The 25,937-nt window shown below is 37.2% G+C and overlaps 1 protein-coding gene across 1 annotated transcript in view; it reads left to right on the top strand.

Moving 5' to 3' along the window:
- Positions 1-25,937, top strand: part of LOC131993243 (gamma-aminobutyric acid receptor subunit pi) — a 97,880-nt gene that overhangs the window by 47,149 nt on the left and 24,794 nt on the right. The window contains exon 3 of the mRNA XM_059359048.1: positions 24,992-25,104. Coding sequence (XP_059215031.1) covers positions 24,992-25,104 — 113 coding nt within the window. The remainder of the gene's footprint in view (positions 1-24,991; positions 25,105-25,937) is intronic.

Raw genomic sequence — 25,937 nt, 5'->3', positions numbered from 1 at the left:
TTACTTAAAAAAGAAACAAAAGAATTACCAAAAAGACACTTTAAAAAAAAAAGACCCAAAATGATCCAAAAAACCCACAAAATGACCAAAAAAAGACACAAAATTACTAAAAAAAAAACACAAAATGACCAAAAATGACACAGAATTACCAAAAAAGACAACAATCTTTTTTTTTAAAAGACAAAATTATTAAAACAAGACACAAAATTACCAAAAAAGTAATTAAAGGGACCTTCCACACACAACACGGTAAAGTGCCATCCATGAACTTAGATGAAGTGAAAACACACAGTGAACCTTGTATTTTCACTGTGAGGACAGGACTGGGGTTAACGTTAGCAAGCTAGTAACGGTCAGTAAGTTTCCCTAAACCGTAGGCTTGCTACTTGTTTCAATGTCTTGTTTTTATTTCCATAAACTACCTTTTAAATACTTCAGATAATGGGGCTGAAAGTACTGTTGAGACCATAGGAATTAGATGTGCAGACTGATTATTCAATGTTTGAGTGAGGGGGTGTTGCCAAATTGTAAGAAATTCCACAGCTTGAACTTTCTGTGCCTGCAGATAATGATTCAATTACACTGTTACTCTTGAACTTTATCCCGGGCTTCATCAGTAAGTGAAGCGTGTAAAGCTATGAGACAACCAAACACATGACAGTCAGTTTACAAGTGGCTTTTAACCTTGAGAAAGAAGTTCTGCTGGCGAGAGAGAAAACCTCTATGATCTCCAGTTTCTGTCCGATGGGATAAGCTATCAGCTGCAGTAACATCCGCCTTAAGGCGAGCATGTGCTTTCTTTATTAAATCTCCTTTTACACCAGCTCTAAGATTTTTGGAGCTCAAAAGAAGGCCAAAATAAGATCTCAGTTAGTATTAATTAAAATGACACTACAAAGCATTATTATGGTAATAAGAGCCTTACCCCTAGCTCTAGCTTTGTAGTCTCTGGACATTGGAGCTTTGGAGGAGCTCATGCACAGATACTGTACATACTGTATGAGCTTACTTCTTTAAATCAGCTGTTCTCAACCTTGGGGTCGGGACCCCAATTGGGGTCACGAGATGATTTCTGGGGGTCGCCAAATCATTTTGGAAGTCAGCTCTTTCTCCACTGTGTTAAAGTGTTCACGTGTTTTAGTCTTTTTGGTCTTTTAATGTCTTTATTTGGTAACTTTGTATTTTTTTTTTGTAATTTTGTGTCTTTTTTGGTAATTTTGTGTCTTTTTTGGTGATTTTTGTGGGGGTTTTTTTGTCATTTTGTGTCTTTTTTTTTGTCATTTTGTGTCTTTTTTTTGTCATTTTGTGTCTTTTTTTGTCATTTTGTGTCTTTTTTTCAGTCATTTTGTGTCTTTTTTTTGTCATTTTGTGTCTTTTTTTTTCATTTTGTGTCTTTTTCGTCATTTCGTGTCTTTTTTTGTCATTTTGTGTCTTTTTTGGGTCATTTTGTTTCCTTTTTTGGTCATTTGTGTCTTTTTTTAGTCATTTTGTGTCTTTTTTTGGTAATTTTCTTTCTTTTTTGGGTGATCTAAACTGTGCATGGAGATTCTGTTCAGTGAGCGGGGGTCACGGACAACATGCATGTTAAATTGGGGGTCGCGACTCAAAAAGGTTGAGAACTACTGCTTTAAATGTTCCTACTGGATACTGACTCACTTATCTAAATTTACCAAAAACAAAATTTGATACAGATACTGGCACGGTAGCTTGCAGGCTGTAAGTGACACCATGTTTTTTTTTATTTATTTAATTTTGTCTAAGAAATGGATTGCTGACCTTTCCAGTTATATGTCAGGGATGAAGGTTTCTAACCACGGGACTGAACCAGTCAGAAAAAAAAAAAAAAGATTTGAAGATTTTTATCCAGCCTACAGTCACATACTGTGTGCAGATGGATCATACTAAATGAATAAACATTTCTGTTATCTCCAAAGAAGAAGTGAAAAGAAGTGAAAGACAGTCAAGCAAATTTAACAATCTGATTCTATAAGTAACAATGTACCTGTGTTCATTAATGCAATCATTACCTGTTGGATGCCAATTTATATTCAGGATAATCACTGTTATGAATTAATACATTTATCTTCCATATAAACTAAAAATAAGATACTTATCTTCATCAAGTAGATCATGTTTTGGGTTTGGTTTGCCTGCTTGTCTGTCCATCAGCAGCTTTACAGAAAAAATACTAAGTTCTGTTTAAATATTGGGCGTAGTCACCATGACATCACCCATTGGTTTGAAGTCTAAAGTTCTCTGTTTTAGCCGTCCCCATATTGTTTTTTTGCAACCTTACATGCACATGGATCGGGAGCTGGAGTGTCGCTATGTTATAAGCTAATGCTAGAGAGCTAGCTTGGTTAGCACTATCTATGTATCTAAAACACACACCATGCTTGCGAACTGAACCACTAACCACTTATTATTATTATTATTATTATTATTATCATTATTGTTGCTGTACGGAGTCAAATCTCTGTCAGCGCTGAAATATGAATGAATGACAGCGTGTCGCTGCCCGAAAGAGAGAGAGAGAGATAGAGAGAGACAGAGATGGCCAGATTATGTCAGATTAATTAGTACTCTAAAACAAAGTTTTCAAACTGACCATCGCTTGCAGGTGTGCCGCAGAATCTTGATGCCGGTGGGCTGTCCCTGCTATAGTGCACCGTAAAAACAAACCTGTTGTTTTTACGGTAAAAAAACAGCAGCTGTGGTTGCCAGAACTTTACCGCAATAAATACGGTGCAACTTTTTGTAATATTACGGTAAAATTCTATTAGCACTGTTGATTTCCCGTTTAAGATTGTCATTTTAGTCCATATTTTAACGTAAAAATAAAGAGTTTTTCCATCAAAAGAAACGCTGGTCTGCCATATAATTGACAAGAAAATACTTTATAAATGCCAGATTTTACCATTAAATATTACAGTATATTTCTGTTGGAGATATGGTGTTTAGTACATTTAACAGTGAAAAAAAGTATTTTTTACAAAAAATAAATGCAAAAATGACGGCTTGTATATATATTACAGTATATTTTTTGCACAACAAACATGATGCCAGTGTATTTTACAGTGGAGTACTGTATTTATTTTTTTTAAATGTAAAAAATACTGTTTTGGCTGATATATATACATTTACGGTGTTTCATTGTTACTGAAACTGAATTAACTACTTTATCATTTTACGGTCTTTTACTGTCATGGTTTAGCAGTTTTTCACCGTAAAATCTACAGACATTTTTTACAGTGTGGAAGAGCAGGGGAGACTCCTCATGATGTCCTGAGAAACAGCAAATGAGAATATCTCCTGCAGAAAGGTTGATAAATGTCAAAACACAAAATGTGACAAAGTGAAATGGAAAAATAATCATGATGTGCTCGATGCCGTGAAGCATGAAAACTTGGCGCCACCAGCTGTTTACCTCAATTAGCCAACTCCTGATATGCTCATTTTTGCTGTTTTTCTGGAAAATCTTCACAAAAAAAAAACCTCAGCTTGGACCAAAGCGTTGGACTGATCGACTGACTGACTGACAGTGCAAAAATGAGGAGAAAGTTTCACTAACTGAGCATGTTGGAAGTTGGATAAATTGCTTGGCTACTCATGAATCCCTTTTCAACACCGCCTTCCTGTGAGTGTGACTCTGCGACTCTGAGTGTCTCTAATTAGACAAAATTCAGTCTTCCACACCAGTCAGTAAGGCTCACTCAGTTCTCACACCGTTTGTCAGCATGATTCTCTACCTATATGTCGTACGGCTCTTGGAAGTGTTATGCCCCAGTCTAGAAAATAAGGGTTTTGATTGCTTAGATATCATCTTTGTTGTTTTTAATGTGCCCCTCTGATTATGAGATTTAAAGTGGTGAATCTGGGAGAAAAAAGTTGCTTTTTCCCACTTTTTTCTCGTAAATCTGCAACTTTTTTCGCGCAGATTTGCCACTTTAAATCTCTTAAATCTGCGACTTTTTTTCTTGTAGATTTGCCACTTTAATCTAGTAAATTTGCAACTTTTTTCTCGAAATATTACCTGAAGTTACCAAATATAGTTCTTTGCCTGATGAAGGGTTGACTCTAGAAATAAGCATGTTGAACACTTAAAATAAGAAATTGATTAATGATTAATTGTGCAATAAAAGCTTGTGTATAAAAAAAGATTATTCTCACTGTACTGCACTTTCAAAATAAATAAGTAATTGTGCACCAAAATGAGAAATAATAAAAATAATTGTAATTCTTGGTAAGTCTCATTGTTTCAATCAATGTATTTATAGCTTCCAAATATGCTTAAATAAGATGTTTAAATAGCTAAAATAAGGGTTTTGATTGCTTAGATATCATCTTTGTTGTTTTTAATGGGCCCCTCTGATTAAACAATGGCCCCTACTTGGCCCCCACAGTAAAATTAGTCTAGAACCGCCACAACCTGCTCTTTCAGACGTGTTATGCCCCAGTCTAGGGGCCTAGAGCACAACATGAAAAGGCCCCATCTTCCCCATCTCCCAAGTAGCCACAAACAAAGATGAGTTTGAAGAATGGGTAAATATTTATTTACAAAGAGAACTTAGGTAAATACAAATATTCTTCAACTTAGGGGTGGACTAAAGCCAAAATAACAAACAAAACAATCCTATCTTAAAAATAAGAAATTTACCTGAAAAACCAAAAGATACAAAATCTTACCTCCCTACCTACTTAAACAAGAGAAAACGAGAAACAAAACCTGGCAACCCACCCTTACTACTCAAAACAAGGGAATTAAGTCCAAAACCACCAGTTAACTCAAAAGGTGTGAACCGTTGAACCTGGACTCACAGGAATCCGTGAAATAGCCACGGATTCGCTTAACTCAAAATCCGTGGAATAGCCACGGAATCACTCAAATTTCCGTGAAACTGACACGAATTTCGCTACAATGCAAGTTAATGACAGTCATATCCCGTGGCTATTCCATGGATGTTTGTTCCTATTGGTTTGTTCCAAGTCACGTGACTTTCAAGGTCCCGGCGGTCAGAACAAAAAACATGGCGGACAGTTCTCTCATTTTTAGTGAAAAAGTCAATATTTTGACTTAGTTTCTGCATAAAAATGGATTTTGATCACATTTCTAGCGAGAAATATATGTTTTATTTTCTAAATATTCACTCAGTGAATGTACATAATCACTTTGTATATTGGAATAGCCACGGGATATGATGTCATTAACTTGCATTGTAGCGAAATCCGTGTCAGTTTCACGGACATTTGAGTGATTCCGTGGCTATTCCACGGATTTTGAGTTAAGCAAATCCGTGGCTATTTCACGGATTCCTGTGAGACCAGGTTGAAAAAAGGAAACCAAAAACACAGGGCACACATACCAATGCAGTTTGCTAGACAATAACTATAATATGACCACAGTCATAACAGAAGTCTGAGTTACTACGCGTCTCTACGAGTCATTCAAATGTGTCTCAGTGCTTTTTGCAGTCAGAGGAAATTGAATCGTCTCGCAGCACTGGCCATAATTTTCTTAAGCATTGATTGAAAGTAGTAAGAGACCTGCCGGCCTGCATCACAACCAGCCACCCACTGGGGTTGAGCCACTCAGAAGACTGTGCACGCAGTCAATCAATTACTCACGGCTGATTCTCAGACTGCTATCTCACTATAACTGCATAAAGAGAGGTGAGCAAGAGTTTGGATCTATAAACATCAAACTGAAAGCAGGCCAGTAGTGATGGCTACAGCCTGCTGGATCTGTCTCACAGCAGGCTCACAAAAGCTGTGTTTAATCACTGAAAAACTCACCCAGGAGCATTTTGTTCTATTACACTTGTCAAATCATGCACCGCTTGTTGTTTTGACAGCCATATGTGTTCTCATATCATTTTGTATGTGTGTTTTGTAGATATAAGTACAATGACTTACTGTTCACACAAATAATACACTTTCAATCACATGAATTGTATGCATTGTTACTCCGACAATGTTCAATTATACATTTAGTATACTGTCTGTTTTACAAGATTGTCTGTTTTTTTAATTTATTTTTAATACATGCAGAGATAGACAGTGTAGTATAAGTGGTATATGACATAATATATAATATATAATAAAACAGAAGGCCTAATACAGGCCTAATGAATTTCATATGGACAAGCAGATAGATTTGCATTGATGTCCATATAAAAAACTCATATTTTTACCAGCATGACGACTGCTACTAGCCTGGCTACTGTCCTGTGATTGTGTTACACATAAAAAAGAGATGTGTCAAAAAACAACACACATGGTTGTGTTGATATCATTTTGACACATGTTGTGTAGATTTTAGCACACAATGTGTTATTTTTCTTTTCTTTTTTCCCCATGCCTCTGGATAGATCTGATTGGTTGGAGAATAGTGTTTAATAACAAAAAAACTTGATAAAAATGTATATGATAGTACATGAAATAGCCTTAAAAAGAATAAAAAATAATATTTATATATTAAATGAAGATATAGGCCTGTGAATATATCAAGTTTAAACGTTTAACGGCAATTTTTTTGTCATCCAATGGATTCGGATGTGGTTAACACATTAAGTAGTAGTTTTTGGTAATTTTCAGTTACACATTATCAACATATAATGAGTTAAAATGATACAATTTGTGTGTTAAAATGGCTCACACATTTATTGTGTTTATTGTGTTTGACACAACTGTTAAAATTCTGCACAACATGTGTCATTTTTAACACATTTCTTTTTGCAGTGTACCTATTGATTAAGCTTCATACAAAAAATGTGTTTAAAAAAAAAAAATCTCACTCTCTTTCTTTGCTTTCTCATCAATGAGTCTCTTTTCACAGTTGTTCTGATTGTTACACCATCCACCATTTCAACAACCTTAGGAAAGTTACTTTTTTGTTCATTTGGCTCTTGGCAAAGTGCTCTCTGGTGAGCAGCGATGCATTGTTAAAGTCCAGAACTTTTAATGTGAAAAGTAAGAATGAAAGGATTGAAGCTGTAATGTTCAGCCATTGACAATGTGGGAGGCAATAAAGAGTTTGCTGTCTTTGTTCAGACTATGGAGCCTCTGTGTTATTATTTTAATAAGTACCCGAGCAACACAAGCGCTATCCTCTCATGTTGTGTGCTGTTATTGAGCCTTCATTATCTAACGAGGTGGCAGGCGGAAATTGTACAGTGAAGGCAAGGCTTATAGGGAACCAATCTCACAGTTGACGTCATGTTTCTATATTTGTTATATTGTGCAATCGGAATTTACTTTATAATGATAAGTTAAAGTACATCAGAGTTTGTTGGGCGTTCCTCGCACAAAGGAGACTTTGTGAATTTGAAGTTGTAGCTCCTAAACTTTGGAACACTCTCCCACTGGAATTAAGATCTGTGGACACATTACAAAAGCAGCTCAAGAGCCATTTATTTAGCTTTTTGTGTGTCTTTCACAGTGTTGTAGTACAAGAGACCGGTCCTGGTCTCACAACTACGACACTATTCTTTCATAAAAACAAAAATAAACTTGTCAGTTCTTTTGTCTCCTCCTTGTTATTTTATTTTTTTGGTGAAGCATTTTTTGACGTCCGCTCTTGAGAGGTACTACATAAATAAACATTATTAACTTTCACAGCTCCTACAGTGGCTTCTAAAGAACAGCAGCTGATTGACATTAACAACACATTTAACACACGGACATGCTGTGAAGCCCACATGAATAATCCATCCAATTTACTGTATAATTCAGGACACTGGTTCATTTCTGATTGTGCTAGTGATGTAATTGATTAAACGCTGCATGGATATAAGACCAAGACGGGTCTCGAGACCACTTTTTGAAAGTCTCGGCCTTTCACATGCCCCCAGGGCCGGCTCTAGCCCATGGTGCCAACCAGGCTATATAATACAACTGTCTGTCAATATAATCCTTAACTTACAAGTAAATTCGCAAAGAAGCACAGCTAGAGACCGCTAACAAAGTTAGAGACAAGATAGACAATGAAAGTGCAAACCGCGCAAAAAATGTGCTTAACTGTGTTAAGCTAGCATTGTTTTATTTCAACCTAACTAGCAAGCTAATACAAATGAGACGTCTTCACACAAAACGGCATTAAAATAAAGATGACATAACGTTACCTTTATATTGGTACTTCTCCTCTTTCTCTTTTCGTCTCTTTTCATACTGCGCACCGGAGAGCTTTGACGGCCGTTTCAATATCAAAACATAACGTGTCTGTCAGTTGACGTGACCTGACCTCTGTGAGAGCGATCTGACCGTCTAAAGGGGGGCAAGGCAATGACCACACGTCACGTGGCTCAGCACCACAAGTGACAAAATGTCATTGGGAAGGTGACAATGGGCATAGAAAATTATTATTGTTTTGTTTTTTTCTCCCTCAAGGGTGACTGGTGGCGCCCCTCCAGCAGAGGGCGCTCTAGGCAACACCACCTGTGTTGCCTAGAGCCGGCCCTGGATGCCCCCCTCAAAAATGTATGTGAGTGGGCGTCCCGGTGGCTCACACCGGTAGAGCGCTAACCATGTATGCCGTGTGCTGCGGCGGAGCCGGGTTCGAATCCGGCCTGAGCTCCCTTTGCCGCATGTCTTCCCCTCTATCACCCCCTTTCTATCTCTCACTATCAATAAAGCAACAAAATGCCAAAAAAATAATCTTTAAATAAAAAAAATGTATGTGAGTGAAAGAAGCAGAGGCTGTATGTCCCACATTTAATTTTGTGTGTCAGATACTGTTCTGGTCTTGGTCTTGTCTCGGTCTCAACCCCTCAAAGTCTTGGTATTGACTTGGTCTCGGTTTCGATGGTCTTGACTACAACACTGGTCTTTCATTTAAAAAAAAAAAAAAAAAAAAAATATCTGTTGTTTGTCTCCTATTTTTGTTGTGAAGCATTTTTTTGACGTTTGCTCTTGAAAGGTACTTTATAAATAAACATTATTAACTTTCACAGCTCCTACAGTGGCTTCTAAAGAACAGTCTTGTGTAACAGAAACAGGAGCTGATTGACATTAACAACACATTTAACACACGGACATGCTGTGAAGCCCACATGAATAATCCATCCAATATACTGTATAATTCAGGACACTGGTTAATTTCTGATTGTGCCAGTGATGTAATTGATTAAACGCTGCGTGGATATAAGAGGGCATGACAAGTTGATAGTGCAAAGTGAGCAATACTTCAGTTTAATTGGCTGGGGGTGATGGAGCAGAGCACTTCATTGACAAATCTCACTTCGGCCCTTCAATAATCAGCAGAGCAGAATTTCCAGGCCTGCTTGTATTATTAATGAAAATGAGGTCAGAATAATATAATAGAATGAGCAAAGTGCTATACATCCATATCTGTAATGACTTTAACATTAAAGTAAATCCTATCTGGATTGTTAAGCCTTGTAATCCGGGCAATATGTGCAACAGTGATGATAATTTTTGCCGTCTGCTCGTTAATTACAACCAACTTGCCAAGATAATTCAACAGCAGGCGTCTTCATTTCAAGGTTTGAGCATAGAAATGAGGCTAAAGTAGCCAGAACCATATAAAGTGTACCATCTGCCGATTTGCATGAAATAAAGTTGCACGTTTTTTTATGTCATAACTCACATTTTCAGACTTCAGTAGGCTTATGAAGACAGTAAATGTTCTGTATTTGGCAGGTGGGAGTTCTTCTATTCTCCAATGTGGAGGGGCTTAGGGAGCTGCCTGGGATAGCATGAAAGGGAGAAACAGCTGCTTTTATCCACAAAAGCCTGCGACATGAACTCAGTAGGACTTTTTTTTTCGTGGTGTCTGGTTGCCTGCCTCTGCATCTCGGAGCCTGAAGTGGCTGAGGGGTCTGAGGAAGCCTCGAAAGTCCCTGATGAGCGAGAGAATAATCTCTGTATATGAGAGCAGCAGCGACTTTCCTCAAATCCCATTTCACACCGGCAAAAAATGAATATTCTCTGCAAAAGAAGAAAAGAAGACATTTAATGCAACTTGACAGGCGAAGCATCCAGTGTGGAGCGAAGGTTTGCAGCACACCTTGAGGATTGAGCTAATGCCGTGTGTTTTACCTGTTCTCTCCAGCAGCCTGTCAATAGACAATGGATGCCTCCTCTGACTTACTGTACCAAGGAAGTCACAAGGGTACTTTTCATACAGTGAAGCAATGTAATTTCAGCCCTCTATGGGGAGAAAATGAACCAATTTCGTTGGCTTACCATTTGATCTTGTGGCTGTGAATTAAGACGCCAATGTCATTAGTTGTCATTTGAATATGAATTAGTTTTATTCTCTGACCTTGCAGGTCAACTGAGGACCTGCTTTATTTCATACACTGTGTTGATTACCAGACCAGTCTCGCTCTCCCAGTTGGTGAAATACCAATGCTTGGCATGAGATGATGACTCACAAGGCACCCTTTAGCATCACATGAGATTACTGCAATATAAATCCATCCATGGCAACATTAGATGCTCAGAGCAAGAGCTCTGGAGACTTAGTATAAAGAGTGTGAAAGTCCACGCAGGGAGGAAGATTAGGTGTAACATAAACTGTGACTTCAGCCATGGTTGGAAGCTATTATGAATCTCAAAGTGGGTGGCTGCAGCTTACGTCATCTTGGCAGCATTTGAGTCCACTTAACTCCGAGCTAATCCAAAGAACAGCACAGACTAGCGCGTGGGTGGAGCTTACTGTAGGTGGGCCTAATGCACCTCTGACAGCAACCACTTGTCCCTCAATTATATAATAATAATATTATTATTATTATTATTAATGCTACCACACCCCTAATGATTCATAACTTTAAGACTTTTATCAGTTAAATTATATTCAGATGTACCTCCCATACAGTTGTGATAGAGTCATGAAGGGGGTAAATTAGCTGTAGAATCCATTTTTGTACCAGAAAACCTGCTTATTTCTGCAGCAAAGTGGGGCATTTTAACAAGGGGTTCTATGGTGACTGACTCTCTTTTGAAAGTGATTAATTTACATTGACTACTCGGGTTAATTACATTACATTACATGTCATTTAGCAGACGCTTTTGTCCAAAGCGACTTACAATAAGTGCATTCCACAATTAGGCTAAGTAACATCATTTACATAAGAAATGTATGCATTTTAACCCAAACCATGATATTTCCCTAAACTTAACCAAGTATTTTTGTTGTCTTAACATAAATTATTTTCCTTTCAATGTGTTCTTTGAGTTAAAAGCTGTCATGAAGCGTCATAATTTAATGCAAAGGGCTACTCAGTGTGTTAAAAAGCGTCCATATGTGACGAGTTGGGAAAGAGAATGGATTATGGGTACCTAATCATCATACACTCTTGATCTTAATTGAATCATGATGACATAATCCATATAATTGGAACAAATCCCCTATATGCTACCATTGTACACATTTGGTGTAATTAAATGCCTTATATTGTAATAAATTAATTATTTAATTGATAGTATGAGGAAGGAAACTAAGCTATATGGCTATACAATGTAAAAACTGCTGTACTGTCTATATATAACTCAGGAAATTGTGTTTGAGAACCTGTGGGGAAACCACACTCCCGCCTTATTAAATCCTACTCTGCTCAGCTGATTTCTTCATGTGCCTGGATGGGGAATATTCAATCAAATTGCTCCCAGTGCGTATATGGAGCACATGTGTTGTGCTCCTTTGTGAGAGTTGCGCGTCATGGCATGCCAATAGCTGCGGGGATTTCTGCAGCGGCGGAGAAGAAGCCAGCTGAGGGAGTTTGGGGAGAAAGGAATGACATGAATCAATGAGAAAAGAGTGAGAAGCGGGATGAAGTCGAACATACTGCAGAGTGGGAGGAAGAATGGAAGGAGAAAAGGGAGTTGGGGGTCCACAGAGAGTGTTACTCAGCTCTCTGCAGGGGTTATCTTCAACTGAATTAATCTGTTGTGAAATGTGCAAGTGCTGCCTGGACTGATGCCTTGAGAGATTGGGATGAAGAGTAAGAATGGGGGGGTGGGTTGGAGTATCTGGGGAGGCTATGTCATGAAACAGGATCTGAAAAGGCGAATACCCCCCACAGGGTTTGAGTCCTTCATTCCAAGCTGCCCTGTCACCTCTGTAGTACTCTGTCTGAGCCTATTCCTCCACCCACGCATCCAACATCAAAACACAAGACACATGAGCAGAGTCTATAGTATGTACAGTATAATGTGGTGGTGGAGGGCGCTCATGGCTGCTGCACACCAGCTGGCCAGATGTTCTGTATGCACTACTCAGAGTGACAGGCCCAAGTAGTTAACATATGTAAATGAAGCATTGAAGGAATTTTTTATATCCATATGTTCTACCATTAGCAAACACAACTACACTGGATATCAAGCAGCTACTAAGTAACTCTGTCATACAGTATGTTGTTCGACGGATCCACTGACCTCATGATGTCTTAAGAACATCCATGAAGATTAGATAGATAGATAGATAGATAGATAGATAGATAGATAGATAGATAGATAGATAGATAGATAGATCCAATCCAATCCAATCCCCTTTATTAGTGCTGTACATAAAATCAACAATAAAACAAACAATTCCATATACCAATCAGCAATAAATAATAAGTGTATAAATCTAAAATGATGCCATAAATAAAACAATACAATCAAACAGATAAACATAGTAAAATAAAATAAAAGACGCAGTTAAAAGTAGTAAAATAAATAAAAATAAATAAAAGACACAGAGGACCACAAAACTCACGCAGTGTTAAAAAGCCAAGGAATAAAAATGGGTCTTGAGACTTAAAACACTCCACTGTGGGGGCTGTTCGGACATGGAGATAGATTAGATAGATAGATAGATAGATAGATAGATAGATAGATAGATAGATAGATAGATAGATAGATAGATAGATAGATAGATAGATAGATAGATAGATAGATAGATAGATAGATAGATAGATAGATAGATAGATAGATAGATAGATAGATAGATAGATAGATAGATAGATAGATAGATAGATAGATAGATAGATAGATAGAGGCAATTTTGACAACTGCACTAAGTTAATGGGTGAGCTGGCCAAACACAAAGCACTCAATGCTCTGTTCAGCAAGTTTTATTAGCACATTCGTGTTCCATACACCGCACAATCCCGAATGGATCTTTTACAGTACAACAAAGTCCCATACACCGCTCGACTTATATCTGTTGTTTGATTGATTCTTCAGTAAGCTTCAATGTGGCCCTATCTTCCTGCCCTATACATCACATCAGGTATTCAAGTACAATAAAATACAATAAAATAAAATACTGAGGTAGCATAAATAAAAACAACAATAGAAAAAGGACACTTAAGAAGTTAAAAAAAGCAGATCAGTTGGTTGGATGGTTGGCAAGATGAAGGTATTTATACTGGTGATATGATGGCAACAATGCTATAGTGACTAGATGGTATGTAATAATAATAATAATAGTACAGTATATAATATATGTAATAACACATTACTCTCTCCAAGTAGTACCATGTATTGCAGAGGGTCCCTATCAAGTGTAGAATAAGCATACATTTTGCTAAAGGAGATCAATATTTCGTAAAATAAACTTTTTTTGCCCTTTGGTTCCATTGAATGAAATAAGATCAATTTCAGTCTAATGCATTAAGTTTTGAGCTAGAGGAAATAAGCCTCACTTAGCATAAAGACGGAAGGGAACCAGCCCAGCTCTTGCCAAAGTTCAAAAGCTCAATAAGGGTGTTTTCACAACAATAGTTTGTTTGCTTTGGGCTGAATTAGTTCATAAGTCTGTGAAATTGGAGGGTTTTCCCCTTGGGTTGCTTTTTAATACAAAGGAAAAACCAAGTGAACCACAATGCATCACTACAAACCACATGGGAACGATCACTCTTATTGGTCAGATGGTCCTTTGTTCTGGACCAGTGGATTTTTCTGAGAGAGAAACATTGCAATGCTATACTCAAGACTGGTCTGCCCTCAAAAATGTCAATATAAGGCATTTGTACAGGCACCAAAATATGACTTGCATATAGGTTATAGACCGTCCTCCAACGACATCTTGCGGACGTAGTAGTAATGATTGACGGTGATGCAGAGTTTAAATGGCGGATGTCACCCCCTTTACTCTTACGTTGATCATGTCACCCTCGTAACTACTTTACTCCCGGCATTTACTTGCATTTAATTTTAAACTATCTTTTATAACGCCTTACAAGGACGTTTTTTTTGCCCTAAACCAGGTCAATGGTTTCGTAGCCTAAATTCACAGAAACTGCATCCTTTCTTTTTTTTTTGCGATTGATTGATTGAGAATTTATTTGAACACAAACAAACGAACAACAATAAATACAAGACAACAACACAAAATGAAACAACAACAAGACTCAACACTTATTTGTGTTCAAAAGGAGTGGGAAGAAGCCAAAGCTTATTAAATCCCTTCCTCCCTATGTTAATTTACTATATTCAGTCATATAACAACAATATTATTTATATATATATGTATGTATGTATAACACATAGTGATGTAGTATATAAACTTATCATTACCATTATTAACATACATAACTTGTTATTAACTTACACACACATAAGTGCACATACACCCATGTAGTAACAATGAGACAACAATGAACAAACAAACAAAACAACAACAACATAGAAAAAAAAGAAAAATAGTAATAATACATTTAAAAAGTAAAACGTCAACAATCACCACCTACTGTCACTTCACACACCCATTTTCATCCCTATATCGTGTGAAGATATGATATCAGAAGATATAAGATATATATTTTTACAACCACAAAGATCTTGTTGTAAAATGCTACTGCTACTACACAAGCTGCCTTAGTTTTCATACAACTGGTAGTTCAGTCCAATCCCCATTGGATCACATTCCCACCTCAAATGAACAGCAATAGTTAGTTTAGAACTGGATCAGGACCCCCTTCTCCAAAGTTCTCCATGTGGTTGTTTTGATTCACGCCCAGTGTGATTGCTGTGTTCACACCTGCCTGAACAAACTGAACCATTGGTCTATTTAGCTGGTTTAAAATGCACTGTTGTGAAAACACCATAATTAACACGTGTCTATTAACACAAGTTATATGCTAGAACAATTTTTTTATATATCAGATTAAAGAAGATGCAACATGTTGTTTGTTCAGCTATAGAGGCATTGGTACTGTAGGTGTATTGAACTGTCAGTACAGCAAACACTGGCTACATGGTTCCACCTGCTCCCAGTCTTTATGCTAAGCTAAGCTAATCACCTGACTGTAGCTCTTCACATAGAGACTGATTGTGTTTATACTTCCATCGTACTTAGGAAATACTTCTATTTGCTCGCTTTAAGTACTTTATTAGGCATTATTCTGGAACTATTTGTTACCAGATCATTCACTGGCAGTAAGACTCCTATTTCTTTCTTAGACTGTTTTCCGAACCAAGACTTATCCGCAAAAAGTTTGGTCTTGGTTCGCTTGCAAGCAGACTTAAGTGTAGTTTGTTTGCCGTGTGAGAAAAAACGAATCAACCACAGGATTTGATAACAGCAGTATGTTATTTTAGCATACTAAATGCTGTTATTTTGGATTGCATGATTTCAAAATCGAAAGTACTAATAAATCCATCAGATGATCATGAAGACTGTTCCGGAAGTGATTTTACAGCCTGTATATATAAGCTATTTCTGCACATTTTCCCCCTGATTAATGGTTCAAAAGCTGTTAAAACCACTGCTTGTAACTAACTGTGTATTTTGTCAGGTCATTAAGTCCATTAAAAGGTGTGTGATTGATCCCTTAGTAATGAGGTCCTCATCATTCCTGAACAATGCACCTCCTTTTCATCTGTTAGTTATTATTCAAAACATGCATCTCATTTGCAGCCAAAAAAGTCAAAGGGCTCTGAAATAATGGAACAACTCATTGGGAACAACTGAAATAAGATGCTTGCACATTGGAAAAACAATGCTTTACAGACACACAGCTTAATAATACTAATAATGTTTAAAATCTGTTATTTCTTTGCTTGTTGCGACATCAAATAACTTCAATATAGACATCAAAAGCATTGAAGTGCTGCATAAAATTCTGTCAGTCACCAGAATTTGATTTCCAAAAGTTGGTCCTTATTCTTTCATTGGTGACCGCTGCTGATTCATAAGTGTTCCTGGTGTTTTCATGCTCTTTTCTCACTGTGTAAACAGTAAAGCTAGCAAACATACTGTAAAGTGGGTGTAATATTCTAATTATCTTCATCGAGGCGCAGTGAAGCAGCTCAGACATTGACTGTTAATACAGTGAGAAAGACTTGGAGACAAATGAGAGACGGAAATAACAAAAGAACAAGATTGAGACAGGAAAGAAGCAGCGCACAATACGCCAACCAAAGGGCTCATTACTGAGAATAGTGGAAGACTCTGATCATGACAAAAACAGACAAGCTGATCATTGTATCCTGCTGGCACTTCCTTCCCACCAAGTTCAAAAGGCTAAGAAGTAATCTCCCGGGACTGGCCAATTAGCACACGAGAAGATGTTGTTTACATCCATCGTGTCATGTGTCTGTGTAGATAATGTAGTTGTTTCATGTGCCATGACAGATCAAGCCTTTAGAAATCAGCTGGTGTCATGCAACTGCTGCTCATTTCAACATCCCGTTGAGTAGTTGTAGTTGAAGTGTTAATCTGCTGGATGCGCTCTTGAAATCATCGAGCATCTCTTTGGTGTCACTCTAAGTGTCCATTACTTTGATGTTTCTGCACTTCACTTACCAGAGATCACTTGTACGTCTCTGGGTTCACTGGTATTTCATCATTCAGGTGATTAGTGTGCCACAAATGTAATGTTAGCATTTTAAAAGTAATGCTCCCGTCCATCCAGTTTATATATAGCTCGTCCTGTTCAAGGTTGTATGGGGGGCAGGGGCCCATCTCGGCATGTAGTAGGTCAGAGGCCGGGTGCACCCTGGACAGGCTGTCAGTGCTCATAGACAGGAAAAAACATGCTCACACCTCCAGGCGACTCAAGTATAACCTGCATGTGTTAAGTTTGTGGGTGGAAACCCAGCTGGAGCCTTTGTAGCGCCATTACATCACCCACAAGTAGGCACAAAGAAGTCACATCCCAGCAAACAGAGAGATATCCAATGACCATGTTTAAACTTCCTGGTTAATGGAAGGGTACAGGTTGGCGTGCAATACAACAACATTTTTTAGAAACACTGTCTATTCTTTTCAACCTGTTTTCTTATATGACCAAATTGTCAGATGTGATCAGGTTCATTCTTATGTGACAAGGTCAGCTAATGGTGGTCAGATGATGTTACCATGTCCAAAATCAAATGCCTTAAAGAGAACAGTTATTTATCGTGCTATCAGTTATTGGAATAATTGCCCACTGAATATACGTGAACTGAATAGTAAAGTATCTTTTAATTATTACTTGAGAATGCACTATTTAAATTTGTGAGTAGTGAATTAACATATTTACTGTATGAAAGTGAGAATTAATGTAATAGATATGAATGTAATAAGTTATTCGGAATGATTTCTGATGACGTATATAATAATGTCTACAATGTTTAATTGTTAAGTGATATTGTTTTGTCTTGTGGACCCCAGGAAGACTAGCTCCTCCCACTTTTGGTGACAGCTAATGGGGATCTTTTTAACAATAAACAATAACAATGAACATCACCTAAAAACGGTTCACTTGTGCAGACATCCAGAATTATATCTGCTCTTGCTTCTTCCAGCAAATTAAATATGTGATTACCATGATTGGCCTGTTGAGCTATTTTGCTAATGATTATGTACACAGTGTGCATTCAGCAGCTTTATACGTCGTAAAAACTGAAATTAAAAGCCAATAAATATTGTAACAATGACTGTTGGTTTCCCCAGTCTGTTCTCATCCCAACATGGACTTTGTCACTCTACAGCAAACACTGGCTACATGGTTCCACCTGCTCCCAGTCTTTATGCTAAGCTAAGCTAATCACCTGACTGTGGCTCTTCACATAGAGGCTGATTGTGTTTATAGTTCAATCTTACGTAGAGCAAGCAAATAGAAGTATTTCCTAAAATGCTGAACTATTTTTTTTAACCTAAACAGTACTGTATAAGGCGTTATTCTCGAACTATTTGTTACCAGTTATTTACTGGCAGTAAGACTCCTATTTCTTTCTTAGAGTGTTTTCCGAACCAAGACAAAAAGTTTGGTCTTGATTTGCTTTCAAGCAGACTTTAGTGTAGTTTGTTTGCCGTGTGAGAAAAAATGACTCAACCACAAGATGTTTAAACATCACCCAAAAACAGTTCACTTGTGCAGACATCCAGAATGATATCTGTTCTTGTTTCTTCCAGCAAATTAAATATGTGGTTACTATGATTGGCCTGTTCAGCTATTTTGCTAATTATTATGTACACAGTGAGCATTTAGCAGCTTTATACGTTGTAAAAACTTGAAATTAAAAGCCAATAAATATTGTAACAATGACTGTCTGTTCTCATCCCAACATGGACTTTGTCACTCTTTATAATAACATTATTATTTATTATGTTACATATAACATTTGTTGTCGTTTTGGCAGAAAGCCCTGAACACTTCTCCCATGTGCAATCATTGGAATTTTAAAAAATGAGACAGGAAAATAATTTAGGAAAATGATTACATAAATGCTGCACTTTTTAATTATTTTTTTATTTATGGACACAGTCACTGTGACCTCACCCATTGGTTGGTGGACTCCCGTTTTAAAGCCTCCAGATTTGGATTTTGGCTATTGCCATTTTGCTTTTTTGCAACCAGGGAATGTGCAGAACAGATCGTGAGACAGAAGGATGCTATTTTATTAGTTAATGCTGGCGGTGTATTCATAATGCACATGGACAGCCAGCTTTCAGTACAACCAAATACTGAACAAAACATTTTAAAGTGAACAAAATGTTCCATTTAACTTTTCTGAAATTAAAAAGTTCTAAGTTCTATGCCAAAAATAACACAGTAAACCATAGTAGCGACCTATCAATCAAAACATAGCCCACCCTAAAGCATTCCCTGCTTTATAGCCTATTTTAAAGACTCTAAATGGGCCATTTATCATCATTTACAAAATGAACATCATGTTGTATTGACACAGATAAACTCATTAGGAAAATGTTAACTGCGGTGATATTAAAGTGAAAAGAATGCTAATTTTCCCATTAAATTCAATAAAATCGGACCTTTTTTTTTTGGAACCCGTGGAGTCACCCCCTGCTGGACATTAGAAAGAATGCATGTTTATGGCACTTGCAAATTGGCTTCACTTTTTAACAACTTGAGTAATAGTAGTCTTTAAAGGAGTGGACGTCACACTGTTTGTTCCAAAAATCAAACAAAATGTCAATCAAATTAGGTGGAAGTGTAATGACCTCATAACCACGCTGCTGTCTTTGGCACCGACCAAACCCGTTTTACTTTGCTTAAGCTACTTCATGAGTAGTACATATAACATATTCTGCATCATTTTCATATTATAATTATATAATATATACAGTAGAGCAGCTAATGTGCAGTATACCTCCTGGGCTAATATAGTGGCGTGCATAAAACATTTCTTTAAATTTATGTTTATGTTTTTGCAGTTTTTTTTGTTTTTTATTACTTTATTGCAGGTTATGAAATTACAAATATTAACAGCTTCATCACATATTCAATTCATCCTGCCACATTTTTGCATTTTTTACATGCCAAAAGAATAAATAAATAAGTAAATAACATTTTTAATTGTTTGCTTATTCAATGAATTGTTTCATTAAGGAAAAGAAAGAGAAGAAGAAAAACAAAAAACAAAAACAAAAACAAAAAACACAGCAAAAAAAAAACATGTTGCAAAATATGTTTTTGCAGTTGTGTTGTAACCAAGCAATAGCCTGTGTCTTAGTATGGCAGAGGCCCTCTTAAGCTCAGTTGAGGGCATTCAACATGTCATCTTGTTATTCTTGATAGGCAGCCTGGTGGGCAGGTGTGTCAGGTCTGTCAACGTGCATTGTGGGAAATAGTGCACTCTGCAAACTGTGCTTTCATCTGGGGAGAGAGGGACCCCACACTACATAAATATGAGTGATGTTTGTTTGTGTATGTGTGTGTGTGCATGTGCAATGTGAGTATGTGTGGCTCCCATTGCGGCACACAGCCTAAATATCCCTTTTGTCTGCATGATAATGCTGTCTTACAAATAAATAACAAAGATGTGTTGCTAATATTAGCAGCTTGTGTGATTCTGGGAAGTATCTATGCTTTTTTTTCACTGTCAGGGCTCAGTGGATAGCGACTGTTTGGCAGGTATGAGAGCTGAGGTCTCATCCCACGTCTGCAGGTGAAGGTTTCGACAGGCAGAAGTTAGAGTCTGGGGATTTACAAAGATAGATAGCGTAAGAGAGCACACTTTCTGGTCAAAGAGGCTGTTTTTCATTGTTAGCCTGAAAAAAAACACCAAGAAACATTAAAGATGAGTAGCTCTATCACTAACAGACACTGCTGGGAAATCAATTCCATGATATATGGTGCATATAGTTGTATGTTTTCTGTATTAGCCTTTAACTCCAGTCGTTTTTATTGCATTACCCCCTCTGACATGTTTTATATTTTTCCTTTCTTGCTGCTATGCTCATCTGTGCCTCTGCAGAGAATGTAGGAATACACACACTCGCACACTTCCACAGATGCAAAACCATTTGTGAATGTAATGAGGGTCACACAGGGCGACCCAGATTGATAATGCAGTATGCCAGAGGCAGAGTGCTGCCACTACCGTCACTAACATGGCTTTCCCATCCAAGACTGTTGCCTGCTGAAACAACAGGCTGCGAGCCATGTGAGTGAGACTTTATGCAGCATAGCAACAGTGTGCTGGGAGCCTGTTACCCCACTGTCTAAGCTGATTTGACACAGTAAGGTGAAACAAGTTCTGAGTTTCGAGGGGAAGACTTTTTTTTTTTAGGCTTTTTTTCGTTTTTGTAGAAGCCTGTCAGGTCGAGAAGTTCGGCAGGTCTTGCTCGGCAAACATGGCGTTTGGTGGACAGCCTGTGAAAATCACTAGTTGTTACTTCTTAGATAGATTTGATGTTAATTTAGTGATGAATTATATTTTCAGAATGTCTTTTTTTAAAGTGGCTATTAATCAGATTCCTACTCATTGTACCTTTCTCCATTTCTGTCTTTCTTTTTTTTTATATACTGTATTTATTCACTTTTCTTACAAGCAAACATACAGAAGACAGGACCATACAAAACGACAAAACAACAACAACAACAACAACAACAAGCTGGGAATACCAATACAAAAATCAAAGACCCAAACAAAATAATCAGTTCCAGGTAAATGTGACAGGTACAATATGCAGTACAGAGCGAAATACAATGGGAGCTAAATAAACACAGAAAACACAGAAAAAATACAGGGTTTTTTTTTTTATACAAATGCTCTTGTTAGTATAGCAGAAATATTTACATGAGTATAGTCAAGAAATGGTTTCCATGTTATTTCAAAGGCATTTGTTTTGGAGTGAAGGAGGCAGGTAAGAAAGTCCAGAGGTATGTATTCAGTTATTGTCCGGGTTAAGTTCCAACTTTTTCTTCAGAATCTTCTGTATTTCAAACAAGACATCACTCCAATATGTTTGTATTTTAACACAGGACCAGAAACAATGAGTAAGATCACATTTCCGTCTTTCTAAGCCGATCATGAGCCAATCTTGGAACCCGTCAGCCACCAGTCTGACAAAGATAAAACATAAGAAATTAGCACACTCTAGCCTCTAGGGTCATTGGCCAGTATTTCAAGGGTTTTAGTGTAGCCTGCCAATATCCGGATAACAGATACCAGATATTCAGGGCAAGTCTTCTTCCGTGCAGTTGAGAGATGACTTCAATGGCGAGATTGTTCCACAAGTAGCCACTTTGTTCATTGCACCTTATTTGTTTCATAGCACCAACATTTTTATACTGCATATTCATATTTATTCTGCACTGGAATTCTACTCCTTAATACATACTCCTTCTTTAGACACCTTATTTTTATTTTTACATTACATTTTATTGTATTTTTATATTTTATTGCTTGAAGTATGCCTAGGTTGTTCTTTTTATTTAATTATTTAATTGTGTTGTTATTGTCTCTGTGTGTAATGCTGCTGCTACACTGTAATTTCCCAGCTTGGGATAAATAAAGTCTATCTATCTATCTATCTATCTATCTATCTATCTATCTATCTATCTATCTATCTATCTGTCTCTCTGTCTGTCTGTCGGTCTGTCTGTCTGTCTGTCTGTCTGTCTGTCTGTCTGTCTGTCTGTCTGTCTGTCTGTCTGTCTGCCTGTCTGTCTGTCTGTCTGTCTGTCTGTCTGTCTGTCTGTCTGTCTGTCTATCTATCTATCTATCTATCTATCTATCTATCTATCTATCTATCTATCTATCTATCTATCTATCTATCTATCTATCTTTCTTTATGAGTTCTATGATTGTGAATGCATTTTTTTCCCATTCATTTTTTATTGCCAAAAACATAACCATACACATTTAATGACACGTCCTATAGACACATACAAGCAATAATGTTAATGCATTTTTTAAAAAGATAATAAAAATCTAAACCTTAAGGCAATAGCTAATGGGTTTGATCAATGCATTTTACCTCTTTTGCTCATCACATGGACTGTTTACCTGCATTCAACCAAAGCCGACTAAGTAAAAGTAATTTGTCAAAACTACTAGGACTACAAATGGAAACCAGAATGCTTTCTATGCGAAATTCTTGTCTAATGGCTGTCAGTCAAATTTAGAACATCCAAAATCAAATGGTGAATTTAAGACAGGGAATTTTACCCCTTATGTTAATTGGAAAATGGGCCCAGGCAACATTTTGATTGAAGCAAAATATAATTGAAAAATGATAATTAACACCTTTGCTATATGCATTATACACTTTGTCAAATGACACTTTGTAGCCGTGATAGCATTAGGTATGGTAGTGTTAGAAAACAAAACTACATGGTAAGGCTTAGAAAAATATTGTTTGATACTGTAGAATGTGACATAACTAAACATAGGCTACGCACAGAAGTTAAGATGCATTCATAACTTAAAATAACTAAGTTGACTTTCACTGGGAATACAAACACCTTCTCTGTGTGGACTTTCTCATTCTTTGTTCTCCATATCCTCACTTCCACCTTTGCTTTTAGACTCCGTAACTTCACTTCCTCCTTGGCTCCAGTCATAAAGACTACTGCCACTAGAGGGCGCTGACTGACATCAAATGTTAATATGATATATTAGAATATAATATGTTATTTGGGGGGAGGACAGACTGTATCATGATGCTAAAATATCTCTTGGTCCAATATTGTAGTTTATGACTTAAAAGCTCCAAATGCACATTAGCTTTAGCTGTACTGTGTATACTGTCAAAATGCATGTTAGCATGCTAACACACTAAACTAAAATGATAAACATTGTATATATTACTGTACCTGCTAAACATGCTAACATTAGCAATTGACTGTTGTGTATACTGTCAATAACACACTAAATTAAAATGATAAACATTGTATATATTACTGTACCTGCTAAACATGCTAACATTAGCAATTAGCTGTACTGTGTATGTTGATAACACACTAAACTAAAATGATAAACATTGTATGTATTACTGTACCTTCTAAACATGCTAACATTTGCAATCAGATGTACTGTGTATACTGTCGATAATACACTAAACTAAAATGATAAACATTGTATATATTACTATACCTGCTAAACATGCTAACATTTGCAATTAGCTGTACTGTGTATACTGTCGATAGCACACTAAACTACAATGATAAACATTGTATTTATTATACTTGCTAAACATGCTAACATTAGCATTTAGCTCAAAGCACTCAAGTGCAACCTCCCAGAGCTGCTAGCATGGCTGTAGACTGTTTATAGACTCACTTTGTTCCATAAAGCGACTGTCTCTCCCTACAGACAACAAAACTTTCATACAGCATTCCATCATCAATAAATCATTACATTCATCTCGAGACGTTTCTATAATTAACATATACAAACAAAGCCATCACCAAGAAAAAAAACAGAAGCAGTAAAGCTTCTGAACAACAAAACAAGTTTGCTTTGTGGCACAAAACAGAAAAAAAGTTGCTTTTCTTGCTACTTAAAACAATTAAGCAAGAGTTATTGCCAAACTGTTGCTTTAAATCACGCCTCAGCGCTGAATGACGGAATGTGTGCGCATTTGAGGATGCTGTGCGATAAGAAAAGCATCCCGCCTTGCTTCCATATTCATGCTCTCCTTGTCACTCATTTGACTACAGCAGCATGCAAGTGAAGAGGGGACTCTGAAATGCTGCCAACATATGGAGATGAATGTTTTCTGCCTCTGCACATGGCCTGATCTGTCTTGCCTCAGCCCCTCTTACATCATGGCACGTGCCCCGGGGCTTTCTCTACAGAGCAGGCGTTCTGTATTTAGAGCCTGATTTATACACAAACACACATACCACTGGGGAAAGCGCAATGAGTGTTCTTTTCCCCGGCTGCAATTGCCAGCAATATAATCATCTTCCCACACTTCAATGTGCCTTTAAGGATAGCATTCACAAACAACGGGGGGAAAAAAAATTCATGAAAGCGAATGGTAATTTTAAAGGCGTAAGTGAATGGAAAAACACAGGGATGGATGTTTTAAAATATTCTCAACCCGGTCAATTTAAGGTAATCAAAGCAGCATCTCCTTTTCTTCCAGCAGATTTTTCAGCTGCCATTTTAATCTCCTGTCTTTTCTCCCACTCAGCACGGTTTCTAAGATTCGCCGTGGAACTCAATCGACACCCTGCAGGTTCTGTGAATAGCGAGGTGCTACGTGAAGAAGAACCTGCCTGGTAAACGCACAACGGGCAAAGAAAGGAAGAATAATTCTCATTTCTGTTTTTCTTTTTCTCTCCGTCTTTGTTCTCAGGGTGTTAGAGAGCTCTATGCTCAACGCAGAAGTGAAGGAAGGAGAGATTCTGCCTCCTACCATCCAGAGGCTGATGAAAGGATACAACAAGTACCTCAGGCCTTTCTTTGACAGTAAGGAAACTGCAGACACATGCAGCCATGGAAAAGTCAGAACACTCAGGGGAAATGTGTGTTTGACAGAGAACGAGAGGGGTGCATATTGCAATTTTCTCCTTGCATGTCCCTTCTGAGTAATATACGCTGACATGCATATATTTTAACTGCATATGCATATTACGTTATGAGATGAAGTCAAATTTGTCTTTAAAACGGCCCCATAATTACTTTGATCATAACAAAATACATGCAGGAGACGACACGCAAACATTAACATGAGGCCAGTAAAACACTCCATGATACACTTATATAATAATAGATATATAAATCCTCCAGGTTAGCAGCAGATATCTGCAAAATGTCTGAAATATGGCATCGCAAACTGGAAAGAAGCTCAAAAACCCCTTTTCCCAACACCACGAACAAAATGGACAAAATATTCAGGTCATTACTTAAGTAAAACTACTAATACCACACTGCAGAATTACTCCACTCTAAGTAAAAGTCCTGTTTAAAAAATACTTAAGTAAAAGCAGAAAAGTATCAACATCAAAATGTACTTAAAGTATCAAAAGTAAAAGTACTCGTTATGCAGAATGACCCCACTGTTTTATATATCCAAATATATTATTAGATTGCCTGTACTGATCCATTTATGTAAAGCAGTGTTTTAATTGTGTAAAGATAGGGCTCATTTAATAATTTAATTTAATTAAAAAAATTACGTTATGAGATGAAGTCAAATTTGTCTTTAAAACGGCCCCATAATTACTTTGATAATAACAAAATACATGCAGGAGACAACACGCAAACATTAATATAACACTCCATGATACACTTATATAATA

The sequence above is a fragment of the Centropristis striata genome, chromosome 20, assembly GCF_030273125.1.
Source record: "Centropristis striata isolate RG_2023a ecotype Rhode Island chromosome 20, C.striata_1.0, whole genome shotgun sequence".
NCBI lineage: Eukaryota > Metazoa > Chordata > Actinopteri > Perciformes > Serranidae > Centropristis > Centropristis striata.
The sequence above is the reverse complement of the archived record's forward strand: the minus strand, read 5'-3'. Positions and strand labels throughout refer to the sequence as shown.